Source organism: Eublepharis macularius, chromosome 3 (assembly GCF_028583425.1).
Source record: "Eublepharis macularius isolate TG4126 chromosome 3, MPM_Emac_v1.0, whole genome shotgun sequence".
In the NCBI taxonomy this organism is placed as follows: domain Eukaryota; kingdom Metazoa; phylum Chordata; class Lepidosauria; order Squamata; family Eublepharidae; genus Eublepharis; species Eublepharis macularius.
In genome coordinates this window covers 122,472,461-122,488,290 of record NC_072792.1, presented here as the reverse complement: position 1 = coordinate 122,488,290, position 15,830 = coordinate 122,472,461, and the positions used below count along the sequence as shown (strand labels likewise).

General features: G+C 43.0%; 1 protein-coding gene across 1 annotated transcript; it reads right to left on the bottom strand.

The window, feature by feature from the left end:
• Positions 1-5,824: 5,824 nt before the first annotated feature.
• Positions 5,825-6,964, bottom strand: LOC129326264 (craniofacial development protein 2-like). The gene has a single exon (XM_054974422.1). It carries the CDS (start codon positions 6,962-6,964, stop codon positions 5,825-5,827), a length of 1,140 nt encoding a protein of 379 aa, XP_054830397.1.
• Positions 6,965-15,830: the final 8,866 nt, after the last annotated feature.

Below are 15,830 nucleotides of genomic sequence, written 5' to 3'. Positions count from 1 at the left end.
GAAAGGCTTTGAAAGGAGTGAAGCAGAGAGCCCCCCCAAAGCAAGCTGCCAGTCACCAGAGAGTAGGTGTTTCACAGAGGCCAGGAGCAGTCTCCCCCTTGCACCTCAAAAGCCAGGCTGGAAATGTCCCCCCAAGTCACCCACTAAAAAGGCTTTGAAAGGAGTGAAGCAGAGAGAGCCCCCCAAAACGTGCTGCCGGTCATCACCAGAGAGTAGGTGTTTCACAGAGCCTAATAGCAGTCTTCCTCCCCTTGCATCTCATCAGCAGCCAAAAAAAAGGGGGGGAATGAAGGCAAGAACACAAGCAGGCAACGCCCAAAGCTGCCTTGCACCCACTGTGGGTCTATGAGCAGGGTGGCGTCACAGCACAATAGAACCCACCGGCAACCCAGATAAAAGGAAGAGATTTGGGGGGTGGGATTAAGCCCGAGAAGAACCCATGGACTCAAAACGCAGAAAGAAATCAGAGTAACCCGATAGTGCAGTAATAGGATTTTTTAAAAAGTGCTCTAGAATAGAAATGAGGAGAAGAAAATTAAACAGGAATGGTGAAAAGAGAAAGCTCTCTTGCACCAGAAGCCCCAAAGCACGGCTAAGGCACAAGTGCAGCCAAAAAAGAACGTGGGGAAATGATGGCAAGAACTCAAGCAGACAACGCCCAAAGCTGCCTTGCACCCACTGTGGCTCTGTGAGTGGGGTGGCGTCACAGCACAATAGAACCCACCGGCAACCCAGATAAAAGGAAGAGATTGGGGGGGAGGGGGGATTAAGCCCAAGAAGAACGCAAGGACTCACAACGCAGAAAGAAATCAGCGCGGTAAAAGGATTTTTTTAAAGTGTTCTAGAATAGAAAGGAGGAGAAATGGAGAAAAGAGAAAGCTCTCTTGCAGCTGAAGCCCCAAAGCCCCAAGGCACAAGCCGCGCTCTCACACACGCACACACAAAAATTCCCCACAGCAAGCAGTTGCTAAACTAGAACTAACTTGCGTCCCCGCGCCAGGAGAATGGAGCCAATGCTTTGTGCGCGTTGTCTTTTATACAGAAAGGGCGATCTCCGTTTGGCTGACAGACCTGCCAATCAAGGTTTCCTGGGCTACGATTGGTGTGTTCCAAACGGGGAAGGTGGTTCCACCGTTGCCTAAGAAATTGTTTGAGCAGGAATCCTGGCATGACGGGCCAACGGACACACGGACAGAAAGCCCCAATGTTCGGCACTTTCGTGAGAAAAACACAAGCCCACGGCCCGCGTCTACCCAAGATGGATATTCCTGTTACTATTCCTTGATATGTCCACTGTCTCCAATAAACTGATCATTGGCAGCTCTTGAGAGACTAGGAGGTTAGTATGGGAATTTAGGAGATAGCTTTGTAATGGTTTGAATCTTTTAAAAAATCTGACTGCATTCATAAAATTGTTTTAGTAAATGAGTGTGTACTGTGGAATTTACCCTACCTCTCCCCAATATTCTTTATTGTCACCCATTCTTTAAAATAATTATCTATAAATGAGACCATTCCTAGCCATAAATATACTGAAACTGATTCATCAATATTCTGCGGAGGTCAGGAATGCCCACATGCGACTATCATGCTCTTATCATTTATGTAAAACAGAGTTGTTCAGGAGAGCTTTTTAATAAAATTAATGGGGCTATACTATAACAGAATAGTTCAGAATGGTGCTTTATAACACCACTATGTGTGTATTTATTTATTGTTTATTTATTTATTTATAGTCCACTCTCCCTGCAAGTGAGCTCAGAGCAGATTAACAGCATGCCTATACAAATAATAAAAGCAGATAGCAATTATATAAATACAGCACTAAAAGAATACTATGACAGCCCACATTGTACCCTACCTCTCAACATTCTCAAGATCCAGAGAGCAGTGTAGCTGATGTTTAATAAATACAGAGCCAGAGCACATTTATTTATTTATTTATTTGTTTGTTTATTCACTCCCTTTATAGCCCTCCCTCTCCACAAGCTTGGGGCAGATTACAACAGCATTAAATATCATACAAAAATAAAATATAAATTTACATTAAAACAGCAATCCCCAATATAAAATACCAATCAGTACAAACTATCAAAACCATCTACTATCACATATAAGTGAAATGGCTGTAGAGAAGCCAAATAATACAAAAGAATAAATAGATCTGCCAAAACCATCTAAGGCAGGCATGACGGGGCAAGGGACAGATTGCCAATGCCTCAGCCATCAGCCTGGCAGAACATTTCTGTTTTACAGGCCCTGAGGAACTGTAACAGATCATATCATATCACTATATATAGGCTGTATTACCAATATTACCTTTTGTCATTTCATTGTTTTCTACTGATGTGATACCATTTTTCTTCATTATATCCACACTCTATATCATGTCTAATATACTATGCTCACTCCAATTTGATGAACTTATTCCTAATAAATTGCTTGTTCAATGTCTCCCATTGACCTACATTGTGCTTATTAGATGTCTCTTCATATAGACTGTTATCAATTTACACAGTGTAATCTACTTTGAATCTCAGTGAGAAAGGTAGACTATAAATGCAGTAAATAAATATTCATCAATGTGCACTTTATGAGAAAATTATGAATGGATGGACCCAACATTATTGATAGTGAGTCCCAGATTAGGACTACCAGAGCACTTTACACCATGGACCATTCCTTTAGCCTGAAAGATTAACAAATGACAATTAATAATTGACTCTTTCTCTATCCATGTCATCACATTTACTAGCCTGCTTCCACTGAAGTCACTCTTTGAGATAACCACAGACTTCTGAAACAAAGAATTCTCTAACCTGCTTCTCTGACATCAAAATCCTGTCTGAAACAAAAATAAAAACAAAAATAAATGGCAGTTTATCTGCTTTTTCACTACAACTGCCTCCTCGGATCTATGCAGACAGATTCCATGGGCCTTGATTGGCTTTCTAGATCCAACCAGATTTAAAGGGTCTGGCAGTTTTTAGGAAAGGACAGAACTTTGGCCTGTCACAGTGCTTCTTCCACAGCTTTTTCCCCTGGGTTTTTGTCATGCCTTGGCCTTATTTTATATCATTGTTCCCTCTATTTAAAATAGCTTCACCCCAATTTGCTGCTATTCATTGACTGTATACAATTTGTGTTTAACAAACTCTCATTTTCAGTTCCCCTAAATGTGCTTATTTGATACAATTTGCCTCCCTACTAAGCACAATCCCTACTAAGTATCTTCTACTGAATCAGATCACGATTCATTTTAAACATAGAACAAAGACTTATAATGAAAACTATTTAATGGATAATATTTATTAATTACATTTTCAGTTGGAACTTGCTCAGGAGGAATTGCTAATGTATTCCACTGAAAGTTAAATAGAATAAACCAGAGCTGTTCTATAATTTCAATGAAAATACAACTCCTATTTTTAATTATAAAAGTATTTTCAGCTGAAACAAATATTAAATTCTTATATTCTTAAATATATATATTGTACCAGTCCCGCCAACACCATTATGAGCTAACACAGCATAGTGGTTAGAGTGTTGGCCCTGGATTTCTGAGGCTTAGGTTCAAATCCCTACTCTGCTATGGAAGCTCGACAGCTGATCACCAGACTAGCCTATCAGCCTATATAAATCAAATGTTGTTGTTGTTGTTGTTATTGTTGCTGTTGTTATTGTTGTTATTGTTATTAACCTCCCCCACAGGGAGGTGGCTGTGAGGGTAAAATAGAGAGGAGAACGTTGCTGTAAGCCACTTTGGGTTCACTCTGGAGAGACAAATAAGGTAAAATAACTAGATTAAATTAATTGGGCCTGGTTTATATAAGCTGCAGGATGAACACATGAAGCTCCCTTATACTGAGTGAGACCTACAGTCCCTCAAGGTCAGTATTGTCTGCTCTGAGTGGCTCTCCAGGGTCTGAGGCAGAGGTCTTTCACATAACTGGGTTATTTTGACTGGAAAAGCTGGACGTAGAACCTGAGACCTTCTGAATGCAAAGCAGATGCTCTGTCACTAATCCACAGCCTCTCCCAAATGATTTGTGGTGGTGTAATATAAAGAACCACTTTGAACTGCAGTTGGTAGATTCAAGCTTTGAATGGTTCTATTACATTAAAAAAACTGCATGTAAGTAGAAAACTAGCATAAAAGGGAGAAAGCTTCTGTCCCTTCTATTTATGTACTGTGCAGTTTTTATGTTTTCATGGAGCTCTTAACATAGGAGCACATTCCAAACTGTGAACCTCTGTGGACCTTTAATTGTAACCTAAAGTGGTGCATTCTCTTCTACCATGCTAGTATTTTACAACCTTAATTCCCAACTCAGTCTCCTGCATGGCAAATTAGGCATAAGTCAACGAGTGAAGCAGGAGTACCATCCAGTAAGGTGAGCAACAGGATGGAAATTATGTTTGCTGAAAGAGCAAAAGAGCTGCCTCCTTGGCAGTGATGTTGAAGCAAGAAAGGCTAAGCAGGCTTTACACTTGAACAATCATTCATCATGGTTATCCCACTTGGAACTGCTGAACAAATTTACTAGTGCAATAGAGGTGGGTCCTGGTCAGACTTAAGGACCTTTCTTCAGAAGCAGTAGCAGGAAGTTCTCTTTCTGCAAGATAGATGCTCCATCTAGGTTTGCCAATTCTGACTTAGAAATTCCTGGAGATTTGGGGCTGATGCATTGGGAAGGCAGCATTTGGGAGAGGAATGAGCTCAGCAGGGAAGCAATACTATACAGCCTGCTTTCTGAAGTTGAAGTTGTGACACCGAGAGATCTGTCTTTTGGTGCTTCACCTCTGAAGATGCCAGCTACAGCTGCTGGCAAAACGTCAGGAACTACAATGCCAAGACCACGGCAATACAGCCTGGAAAATCTACAACAACCATTCCTCATGATTACCTCTGCGTATAAATTGAAGAGGAATGGGGAGAGAACACAGCCTTGTCTGGTGCCTTTTCTGATCTTAAACCAATCTGTGTCTCCATATCTAGTTCGTACTGTCGCTTCTTGGTCAGTGTACAGTGATCTGATCAGTCTGATTATATGGGCTGGTACTCCAATCTGCTTCAATGCAAGCCAGAGCTTGCTATGGTCGACACAATCAAAGGCTTTGGCATAGTCAATAAAGCAAATATAGAGGTCTTTGTGATATTCTTTTGATTTCTCCATAATCCATCTGAGGTTGGCGATATGATCCCTGGTTCCTCTGCCTCTGCAAAAGCCAGCTTGGACATCAGGGAGTTCGTGGTCGAAAAAGTTCCCCAAACGCTTCTGGATGATTTTCATAAGATCTTGGTAGCATGTGGTATAAGGGCAATTGTGCGATAATTGGCGCAATCCCTGGCATCACCCTTCTTAGGAAGGGGAATGAATACTGATCGTTTCCAGTCCTTTGGCCAGGTACAGGTCCTCCAGATTGCTCGACATAGAGCTGTTAGTGCAGCTCTTGGGACAGGCTTGAGGAGCTGAGCTGGAATAGTATCAATGCCTGGTACCTTGTTGTTTGGGAGTTGCTGAATTGCCCATTCTATTTCACTCTCCAACAAGTCTGGTTCCAATTCGCTATTATCTAAATAGTCATCTGGTTGACCATTAATAGGGCTGGAATACAGTTCTTCTGTGTACTCTCACCATCGCTCTTTGATATCATGTTGGTCACTTAGCTCAATTTCATCTCGCCCCTTGATGGTTGCTTAACGAGTAGAAAAAGGCTTTTTTATTTGTTTCACTGTGGCAAATAGTTGTTTGGTGCATCCATTCTTGTATGCTTCTTCGAGACTGGCGCAGTGAGCATTCGACTGTTTGTTTTTATCCTTCTAGGCTTCTCTTTGAAATTCTGCATTTAGTCGCCTTGCCTCATCCATCTTACCCATAGCCTTGGAAGCTCTTCTCCTGTCTGCAATCTGGATGGTATCCTCTGTGAGCCATGGTTGGGTTTTGATTCGTTTCTTGTATGGCACATACTCCTGTGCAGTTTCAATGATGATATCCTTGATTTTCTTCCACAGTTCATCTGGGTGGTCATTTTCAATGTTGAGAATGTCAAACTTGCTCTTTACCTCTACGTTGTACTGTTTTGGAATGTTGCTCACATCGAATTTATTCTGTATGATTGGTTTCTTGATCTTGCTGAGTCTTACTCTGATTTTGGCAGCAAGAAGCTGATGGTCTGTTCCACAATCTGCACCTGGGAGAGTCTTTGCTGTTTGGATCGAGCCTCTCCACTTTTGTTGACAGAGGATGTAGTCAATTTGGTTTCGATGCTGACCACATGGAGATGTCCAGGTATACAGGCGGCGATTTGGTTGAATGAAGAAAGTGTTGGCAATCCGGAATTTGTTCTCTTGGCAAAACAGTACAAGATGGTCACCTGCTTCATTCCGCTTTCCTAGTCCATGACTGCCAACAACTCCTGTGACTTCCCCATTGCCAACTTTGGCATTGAAATCACCAATGATGTAAATGATGTCATTTTGGGGGGTCTGGTTGAGTGTGCTCTGGACATTCACATAGAATTCCTCAATATCCACCACATCTACATCTGCTGTTGGAGCGTAGACTTGGATAATGGTTAAATTTAGAGGTTTCCCTCTAAGGCGGATTGTCATTACCCTGTCACTGATGTACCTGACATTTTCGACACATTTTGCTAGCTTCTTATTGGTGATGAAGTCCACACCACGTCTTCTTTCGTTGTTGTTACCCAAGTAGTACATAACGTGCTCACCCGAGTTGAAATCCCCAGAACCAACCCAATGCAGCTCGCTGACTCCCATGAGGTCGACACCAGTTCTGTCCATTTCCTTTTTCACAATGTCTAATTTTCCAATGTTCAATCCTCTCACATTCCATGTTCTAATAGTGAATGATTCTGTGCAGCGCAGGCGATCATTTCCACCAGTCACCCTATCAGCAATCAGGCCCCCATGCGGGTTTGTCCTTCTTGTGTCACACATATTGGTCTGGTTACTTCGGAACGTCCCTTGCTCATCCCCAGCTCATTTGATGCTGTCCAGCCTGGGGGTCCCACCTTCCAGCACCATGTTTGTAGCTTGTTGAGACTGATCCATAGAGTTTCGCAGTGAAGTTTTTACAGGGTAGTTCACCATTGCTTTCCCCAACCCAAACACTCTTAGCCATATGACAGCCACAGATGGTAAGTCATACGTTGCCACCCCCTTGGCACTTTGAGTCCGTGTGGGATATCCACCTGACTCATTCATTTTGATGAGTTTCAGCCCCTTGTGTGTGTTGGCCATACATGCACAAATGTGTGCTCTTCTTTTCAAGAGAGTGTGGAGAAACAAAGTTCTAGGGCAGATGTTTTTGCAAACAATAGCACCAAAATCACCCAGAGCACAATCCTCCCTCTAAACCCACCAAGCTTGAGAGCCAGGTTCTGTGTTTATGGACTGCAAAGAATGCTTGGGGAAGGTCCATGCCAAGGCAAATGTTGTGCTCTGCACACATACACACACTGCTCATTTCATGAGGGGAAACTGGGGAAAGGAGGCTTTATTCATGTTTAGCCAAAAACTGCATCATCCAAAACCCTTTGATCCAATGAGTTTCTCCTCAAGCACATGAAAAATCACACATCGATGGGCTCCAAAGAAGGTGAGTGTTGGTGGGTGCATGCAATGGCAGCAAACTTACTGGCAAAGCAGTCCTGACATTGCATGTCAGCATGGCACACATGCAAAAAAGCATTCCCTTGCCAACCAGCACAATACAGTGAAAGAGAAGACCCCTCCATTTTCTTGTGTGCCAAAGGGACTTTCAGCTCCTCTGCAAGCTTAATAAAAGTGCCCAGCAGCCTGGCACACTGACCAGATCCTGCTACCACCATGAACAAAAAAGTCATCTAAATAATGCACCGTGTCACAACAACGTGGCAGGTGCTGTAATTCCCATTCCAAGAAAGAACTGAAGCACTCAAAGGCAGCACAAGAAATAGAACAGCCCATCAGGAGAGCTCAGTCCTTATAGAACTTCCCCTCAAAAGAAAACCCCAGGAGCTCAAAATCATCAGGATGAACTGGGAGCAGGCAAAATGCAGACTTAATTTCACATTTTGCCATCTCAGCCCCCACCCCACACCAGTGCACAACTTTGACCACTAGGTCAAAGGAAGTATACCTAACAGAGCATAACTGCTCTGGAATAGCATCATTCACCAAATTCCCCTTGGGGAACGGCAGGTGGTGAATAAGGCAGAACTCACCTGCTGCCTTCTTGGGAACCACCCCCAATGGAGATACTCTCAAATTGGGGACTGGGGGAGCTTCAAAGGGGCCTAGAACCCTACATTCCAAACACTCTTTCACTATTTTCTGCCACACTATGTCTTCTTTACCAACTTTACCAAATTCTCAGACATGTAGGGTGAACAGGGCTCCTGAACTGGAATCCTGAAACCAAATGTAAACCCATCCAACAAAAACAGCATCCTGTTCCTTAGGATATGAATGCAACAAGCGTTCAAGTACCCTCAGCCTTATGGGCCTGGGACCCTTTTCCGGTAGCCTGCTGACCACCTGTACCCCTTCCCACAGATTTTCTACCTCCCCCACCCTGCCTGACCTTAGTGTAGTCATTATAGGGGTGAGGCCCGGCACATGAAGGGCATTAATGTTTGAACCCACAGGGCTTACGGTTACACACTCCCTTATAAGTGAATTCCCAGCAAAGCAGCTGGGGTTGAACCTGCTGCCCCACTGTATTGCTGGTAGCTGTGGTTGAAGAAGTGTGCTGTACTATGTGGCCACTATTCGACCAGTCCCCCAAACTCAGTTTTGCTTGGGACATCATTTGCAGCCAAAGCTGCTGGTGAATACGGTCCCAGGGTAGGCCTGGATTTAAAGTTGCTCTTATCCTGAACTCCTCATCATACTGCAAAGATGCAGCACCAGAGAAGCAAGTATAAACCTTATAGATAATATCTAAGTACTGGAACAAAAGCGTAGCCCAATTAGGCTATGCCCTTAGCAAAACTCCAGCATATATAAGGAAGCCAAGCAGCCATTTGGCCCAAGTCCTATCGACACGCCTACATTTCAACCACTCCTTGTCTCTATCATCTAACTCATCTTTATCCTTCTTCTCCAAATCCCAGAAAAGAAGGGAAAAGACATCTACATATTCCCCTTTAAGTATCTTATCCCTTGTAATCTGAGTTAGATGGTCCCCAAAGGGTAGGGCCATGTTCCTAAACGGGAAAGCATTAAATGGCACATTGCCATAGGTCAAATAAGGATATGTATAACAGGCCCAAGGGCCAATTGGGTATCCCGGCCACCCCCCAGAGTGGCCTGCATATACTGAACTTTCTCCCCCCACCCCCATGTGGAAGATGCAGCAAGGGGCAAAGGAGCCGTACCCATGCCCTGACTGGTCCAGGGAGCTAGCCCCATCTGTGACCACATAGTAGGAAACTGCAGGCCCATGGCTTGAGAGGCCTCCTGCACCTCATATGCGTCCCCTTGCCCCGGGTACCCACATGGCCAGAGCTAACCCAGGTGAGGTGCGCCTTCCTTACCCACTGTTTCCACTGGGTCGACCGCCACTGCCACTGCAGCCACATCCACTGCATCTTCCTGTTCCAAGTCCACCACAGGCACCTCAGGTCTTTGCCTTGAATCCAAATGAGCACCACTGCTCTCACCAGTCAAAGTTTCCATCGTACCTTCCAGAGCAGAAAGCCTCATTAATATCTCTCTATTAATCACAGCCCTAGATGCACACCTATTCGGCCTTTTCCTGCTGGCACCCAGTGTGGCGGGCCCTGACACTCCTCTTGCCTGCTGGCTGACACCACCATCCTCATCATCTGATGAGGATACAGTGGGGGGGGTGAGAAAGAGGTCTCTTACAAGGCTGTTTGTCCTTGGAGAGGCCCCTATTGTTCTTGGGTGGCATAATTACTTCACTAAAACAAATAGGCCTGAGACCCTAAAATGGTCATTGAATACAAAATGGCTGCTCGAACTTACAGGCCTGAGACCCCAAAATGGCTGCTGACTACAAAATGGCCCCTCAGGGAAATGGCCATCTCAGCAGCATGGCCTACTACAAAATGGCTACCGCACAAGATCGAGGATTGTGCCAGGCTCGAGGGTTTACAATTTATACCTCCACAGCCACAAGGATAGGCAATGTGCTGGGTAATGCCAGCAACTAAATATGATCCCCACTGAGTCTCACAAGCCAAATTAATTGGGCGGAGTGGGGGTATATAATCCCCCTAAATAGGCCCAGGTCCACTTACTCCACCTGCTGAAACCCCAGAACACCCCTTCAGCAAAGAAGTAGGCCTCCGTATCTACCAAGCCCCAGCAGAAGTGACCACCCTTCCAAGAAACAACCCCCACTATCAAGCCTTTAGCACCCCAAAGCCACCTCTTGCCAAAGCCTTCACAGGGGCCTCTAATGACAGAGCCTGCCGGCACCCCCACACATGAGGAGGCCAGCCAGCAAGCCCAATCCAGGAGTGCCACCACTGCCTGCTGCCAGGCTGCTTTGCAAGCCCCAGTAGCAAGGCACACCACAGCTATTAGCTCCCAGGCCAGCCTGTGCTTTGTGGCTGCCTACAAACCGCCAGCACCTGCTTGTAGCAGCTGCAGCCACCACCTCCATTCCAAAAGATGCCACTGTCATGTTCACCACCTCTGCTCCACTCACCGCTGGTTCTGCAGCTCCTGCTGTCTCTACCACCGTGCTTGCTGCTGACACCACTGAAGCAAAGCCCAGTGCTTGGCCAAAGCAGGCACGCATCCTGCTTCTCCAAGCACTTCAAATGACTGTGGCCAGGGCAGGTGGAGCTGCCTGAACAGGCTGCAGGCTCCACGCCCCAGCAAAGACCTGGATGCCTGGGAAACAACAGAGCCTACTGGTGCCCCCCACATGTGAGGAAGGCCAGCTGGCAAGCCCATTCCAGGAGTGCTGCTGCCACCTGCTCCCAGGCTGCTGTGCAAGCCCCAGTAGCAAGGCGTGCCACAGCTGTTAGTCCCCTCCTTCTGAGGAGGCAAGGAGTGGCCCCCTGCATGCACAGCTTGAGCTGGCAGCCGAGCGGGCCATTTTCTCACATTTGCTAGTGTGACTTGGATAGTTTAAGCAGGGTTTTTTAAGTTGAGGAATAAAATAGTGGCTGGTGAAGTGTTCAGTCTATTAAAAAATGTACACAGAATAATGTCAATATCACCACCTATATTTAGAATGAGAAACTTTTTTCTTAACCTACAGCTTTCTTCTGGTTGATAATTTGTTCCTTAGTTTTACAAAAATCACTTGGTAGTCAGTTTGAGATTCAATATTCTCATAAATTATTTGTTACTGTCTGCGAGCTTTGCTACCCTGGTGTTTCATTTGACTTCAAACATTTTACAAAATAACAGCAACAACAACAAAAACTGCTCCCAGCATATATGCTTGGAGTGTCCCTTGTTTTCTTTCCTCTATGGGGAAAAGTTTTCATTTATTTCTGTCCTCTGTTTCCTGCCAGTTTCCAGTGTATAAATCTTAATCTCTTATCCCGAAATTACTATTTTTTCTTTGTTTTCCTGTCTTTATTAATGTTTTCTTTCACTTTGATATAGAGAATTAGATGTCTTTGAACCATCAGCAAACGTAAATATTGACACTTGTAATCTTGACATTTCGGGTTTTTTCCCTAGTATGTTAATACCCAGGGCTGATTAATCCTTTGTTTACTTGTTTAATCCTTTGATTACTCAGAATGCTAGCTGATATTCCTGTATTGCAGGGATCACCAGCCTTTTTGAACTTGTGGGCCTCTTTGGAATTCAGACACACGATGGTGGGCATGACCACAGAATGCTACCCCAGGAGGTGAAGCCAACCACAAAATGGCTACCACAAGAGATGGAGCCAACCACAAAATGACAGAGTGAGACCACGCTTTAATAGTAACTCTCCAAGATTTCATACAGAAGCTGTATTTATCAGAAGAAAAAGAACATATTGTTTAAACATATTTTCTTGAATTCACACAGTTTACCTCCAGTCACTCAGTGAAAATCCCTGTACTGTGGTGGCAGCTGTTACTGAAAGCAATATATATTTTTAAACTGCTTGCCCAGTCATATCTCCAGTAGCCAATAAGATTCCCTGCTGGGGAAAAACTCCAACTGGCCCTTCGAAAAACATTTGGAAGGCACCAGAAATGGTGTTGGGTGCTATAGTGCCCACAGATGCTGTGTTGGGTACCCCAGATATAATGAATGTACATTGTTACAAGGAAAACATCTAAAATTGAAGGAAGCTGGTGCAGTTTAAACATTAGGAGAAATTTCTGATAAGTATGGAAAATAACTGATGTTAAAAATGCCCAGTGCAGAACAGATGTTAAGCAGTAAAGAAAAAGTTAGTGGAACAGACATCCTACTACCTGGGGAGTTTTAAAAAAGGGGGTGGGGTGACTCACAGAAAATTGTGAGGGGCATCTCATTTAAACCTTCCCCACTATTTCCTCTTCCCTTCCCTGGCAGCTCCCATAGTCTTTCCTCTTTTCCCGTTTCCTTCCCTCCTTCCCTTCCACCAGCCAACCTTCTTTTATCTGCCCTCCTATCTTCAGTTTTTCCTTCCTTCTTTTCTTCCTTCCCTCTGGCAGTTCTTCCTGGGAAAAGTCTGGCCAAGTTGTGTGGTGCTGGCTGAGCTTGGCACACTTGATGGTTGCGAATTGAAGGGGTAGCTCACTTTCCTTTGTATCCCCTCCCCACACTATTTCCTCTTTCCATCCTCCTGGAAGACCCCATGTTCTCACATTTCCCCAATTCCTTCTCTCCTTCCCACCCACCAATCAACTTAACTTTTACTTGCCTCCCAATCTCCAACTACGTTTATTATTTCATTTATATCCTGCCTGTTGAGGCCCAACCAAGCAAGATTTACCAAAGACAGAATCATGAAATCTAACTAAGAAAGAAATTTAAACTACCAAGATCAACACTAAAGTTATTTTTTATTCAATTTTCTGTGTAATCATTCAAAAAGGTATTTTGCTGCATAACAATCTACAAATGGTTAATCCATACAATACATATACTTACAAAGAACCTTAGGCTCATGTATACCATTCATATAACATATTAAATGGCTAGTGCCATTTAATATTTCATGTAACAGTTCCTATGTCCTATATTTGGAGTATACAACCAAAAGTGCTAGAGACAGATATATCAATATTGCACTAGCCCAACTATTGTATCACACAAAAATTACAATAATAACCTGCAAGCACAGTCTTTAGTACATTTCAATATATCACAGGTATGTTTTTTCCATTCATAGAAATCTGCGCTGCTGCCACGTCCATAAACATCAGGTCACGTGCTGAGTAACATTCTTATTAGCAAAAGGCCAGCATTCTTGTATGAAATCCTATGAGATGTGATGTCTGAATTAATTGCTACTAGCTCTTGTAAAAAGTCCAGTGAAGTGTGATGTCTCTTACAGGTCAACCGGTTCTTTTTTGGGTCCCATTTCATACACTTTCTCAAAGAGGTCACGACTCACAACAATGTCTATGTCTTGTTCAGATTTTAAACACTCATAAGGCAATCCATATCACCAATATTAGTACATTTCCTGACAAGACATCCAGCAAAGGGCTGGAAGGAACCCAAAGCAGCTTACATCATTCTCCTCTCCTACATTTTATACTCGTTACAACCCTGTGAGGTAGGTTGTGGTGACAATGTGTCTAGCTCAAGATCACCCAGTAAGCTTTTATGACAGAGTGATGATTAGAACCTGGGTCTCCCAGATCCTAGTCTGAAACTTTAACCACTACACAAGACTGGCTTCTTTGGTGCAGCTGCTGTTGAACAGTAGCAAGCAGCCATCTGAGTGAATAATGCAAGTCAGGTGATAGCAAGTTGACTGGTCACTGCAGCTAGGATTGGCCCTGACGAGTCTTCCATCAAAAGCCAAAACAGCTCTGGAAAGGGCCTTTCCCTTTCTGCTCACCAGAAATCAAGGCTTGAACTCCAGCAATATTGTTGTGGATACCTAGCAACAGCCACTGATGACACATCTTTCTTAATTATACAGGAGTTTATTTTATCTTTGGGAGGGGGGTTTAAACCTGGCATATTTTTTTTAACATTTCAATTTTTTATGCAAACCTTGGACTTTTCTTAGATTTATGGGAAGATGTCTTGTCTGTCCATGACCCCACTCTCTGGATTTAAGTGTCTATGTGGCCATGTTGAGAATTAGATATATTTATAATTCAGGTGGGAAGAATTTGGACTGAACTATAAAAGAGCTAAGACATGTGTGGGTTCTTGCATCCTGAATTAAAATTAAAATATAAAAAAGTGTTCTCAGGTAGTATATGAGTGTTTCTAGGTTTGATGATGGCTCAGATTGTAAGCATCATTGATCTCAATTCATTGTATTCTCAAATGATAAAGAAAAGAAGTTTGCCCATAGTTCTAGGAGCAAGATATATTGCCTAGAAGAGTTGGAAATAGTATTTCCATTCTGTATTTTTTTCTCTTTTTAACTGAACACTTCAAGCATAAAGCCATAGAAGATACTTCAGTAATGGAGTGGCTCTTGTAATCATGCAGCGAAAGAAGGAGAGTTCAGATGTGGGCAGCAGTGCTGAGAGGTTCCGCATTCTTGACTAACTTATTCTTCAGACATATTTAAAACACTGGAAGCAAATCGGATACAGGGAAAGAATATTCTGATCCACTGAAGCTTAGTAAATAAGAAAACAAGTGGCATCCAAACTTGTATAAAAATACCGTGCCTCAGTTGAGATTGTACAGCTACTAACACACTATATAAATATTTATAATGAAATTATCACATTTCCTTCTCTTTTGTAAACCAAGCTATCTCTCTGCTTTGATGTGTCCTTTTACAAGTCCTGAAATAATTAATGACACGGACATTTTAATTGTCAACAGATTTCAAAGCTAATACTTGATTCAGATGAGTAGACTGTCTAAAAAGACCACTGTAGAAGATACATCTAAGTATTGCACTGAATTAAATTCACTTTTCAGTCATTAACTTGCCTAGTAGTTATCATTCTCAGATTGTTTTCTTTGTTACCTGACTGGTCATATTCAAATAAGAAACTTAAAAAAAAATAGCCTTTGTCAAGTAACAAAGTATTGCATTGTTTGAGGAGAATTCACTGGACCTGCATAAAGCGTTTTGCCTGAAAGCTCACCCTTTAATTGGAGATTTGCATTTTGTTGTTATTCAAGCAGCAATTCTGAGTTTGGTCCATTTGAAGCTGTTATGATTGTGAGCACTGTGTTGCTGGTGATTGCATAATGGTCACAATCACCAATTGTATGATGCCCGTGATATCACCCTAAAAAGTTAAACTAATCCTTGCCATTCTTACTGTGCAGGGAAATATGATTTCACCATCATGTGAAGAATGGTGCAAGTGATTTTCTTCATATTACCAGTATACCAGATGGGCACCTATGCAAGTCTAATTAATGTACTCAGAGTGGCACATGCCATTCCTTCAAACATATTTTCATTGAACACTAATTTTCTGTGTGAATATTATCTCAGTGTAAGATAAGTCTCATAAGGGAAATGGACCCTAAAGACAATATGGTTCTTTCTAACTTTATATAAATTAATCTATGGCTCAGCTAGTGACCGACTTTCTAGTCTATCAGATGAGAAGTGATTAAGGCTGAAAAGCCTACTATCTTTAAATGTCTTTGATTCTTTAATGGCTTTGGAAAAATAGCTGAATTGTCTCAGTTCAAATTACTCATTCTCAGTGATGCAAGCATAACTTCCTGTAGCCTTCATACTAGT

Excerpts from the sequence above, each read along its gene's own strand:
- LOC129326264 (XM_054974422.1), bottom strand. The coding sequence starts at position 6,964 with ATGTGTGACACAAGAAGGACAAACCCGCATGGGGGCCTGATTGCTGAT.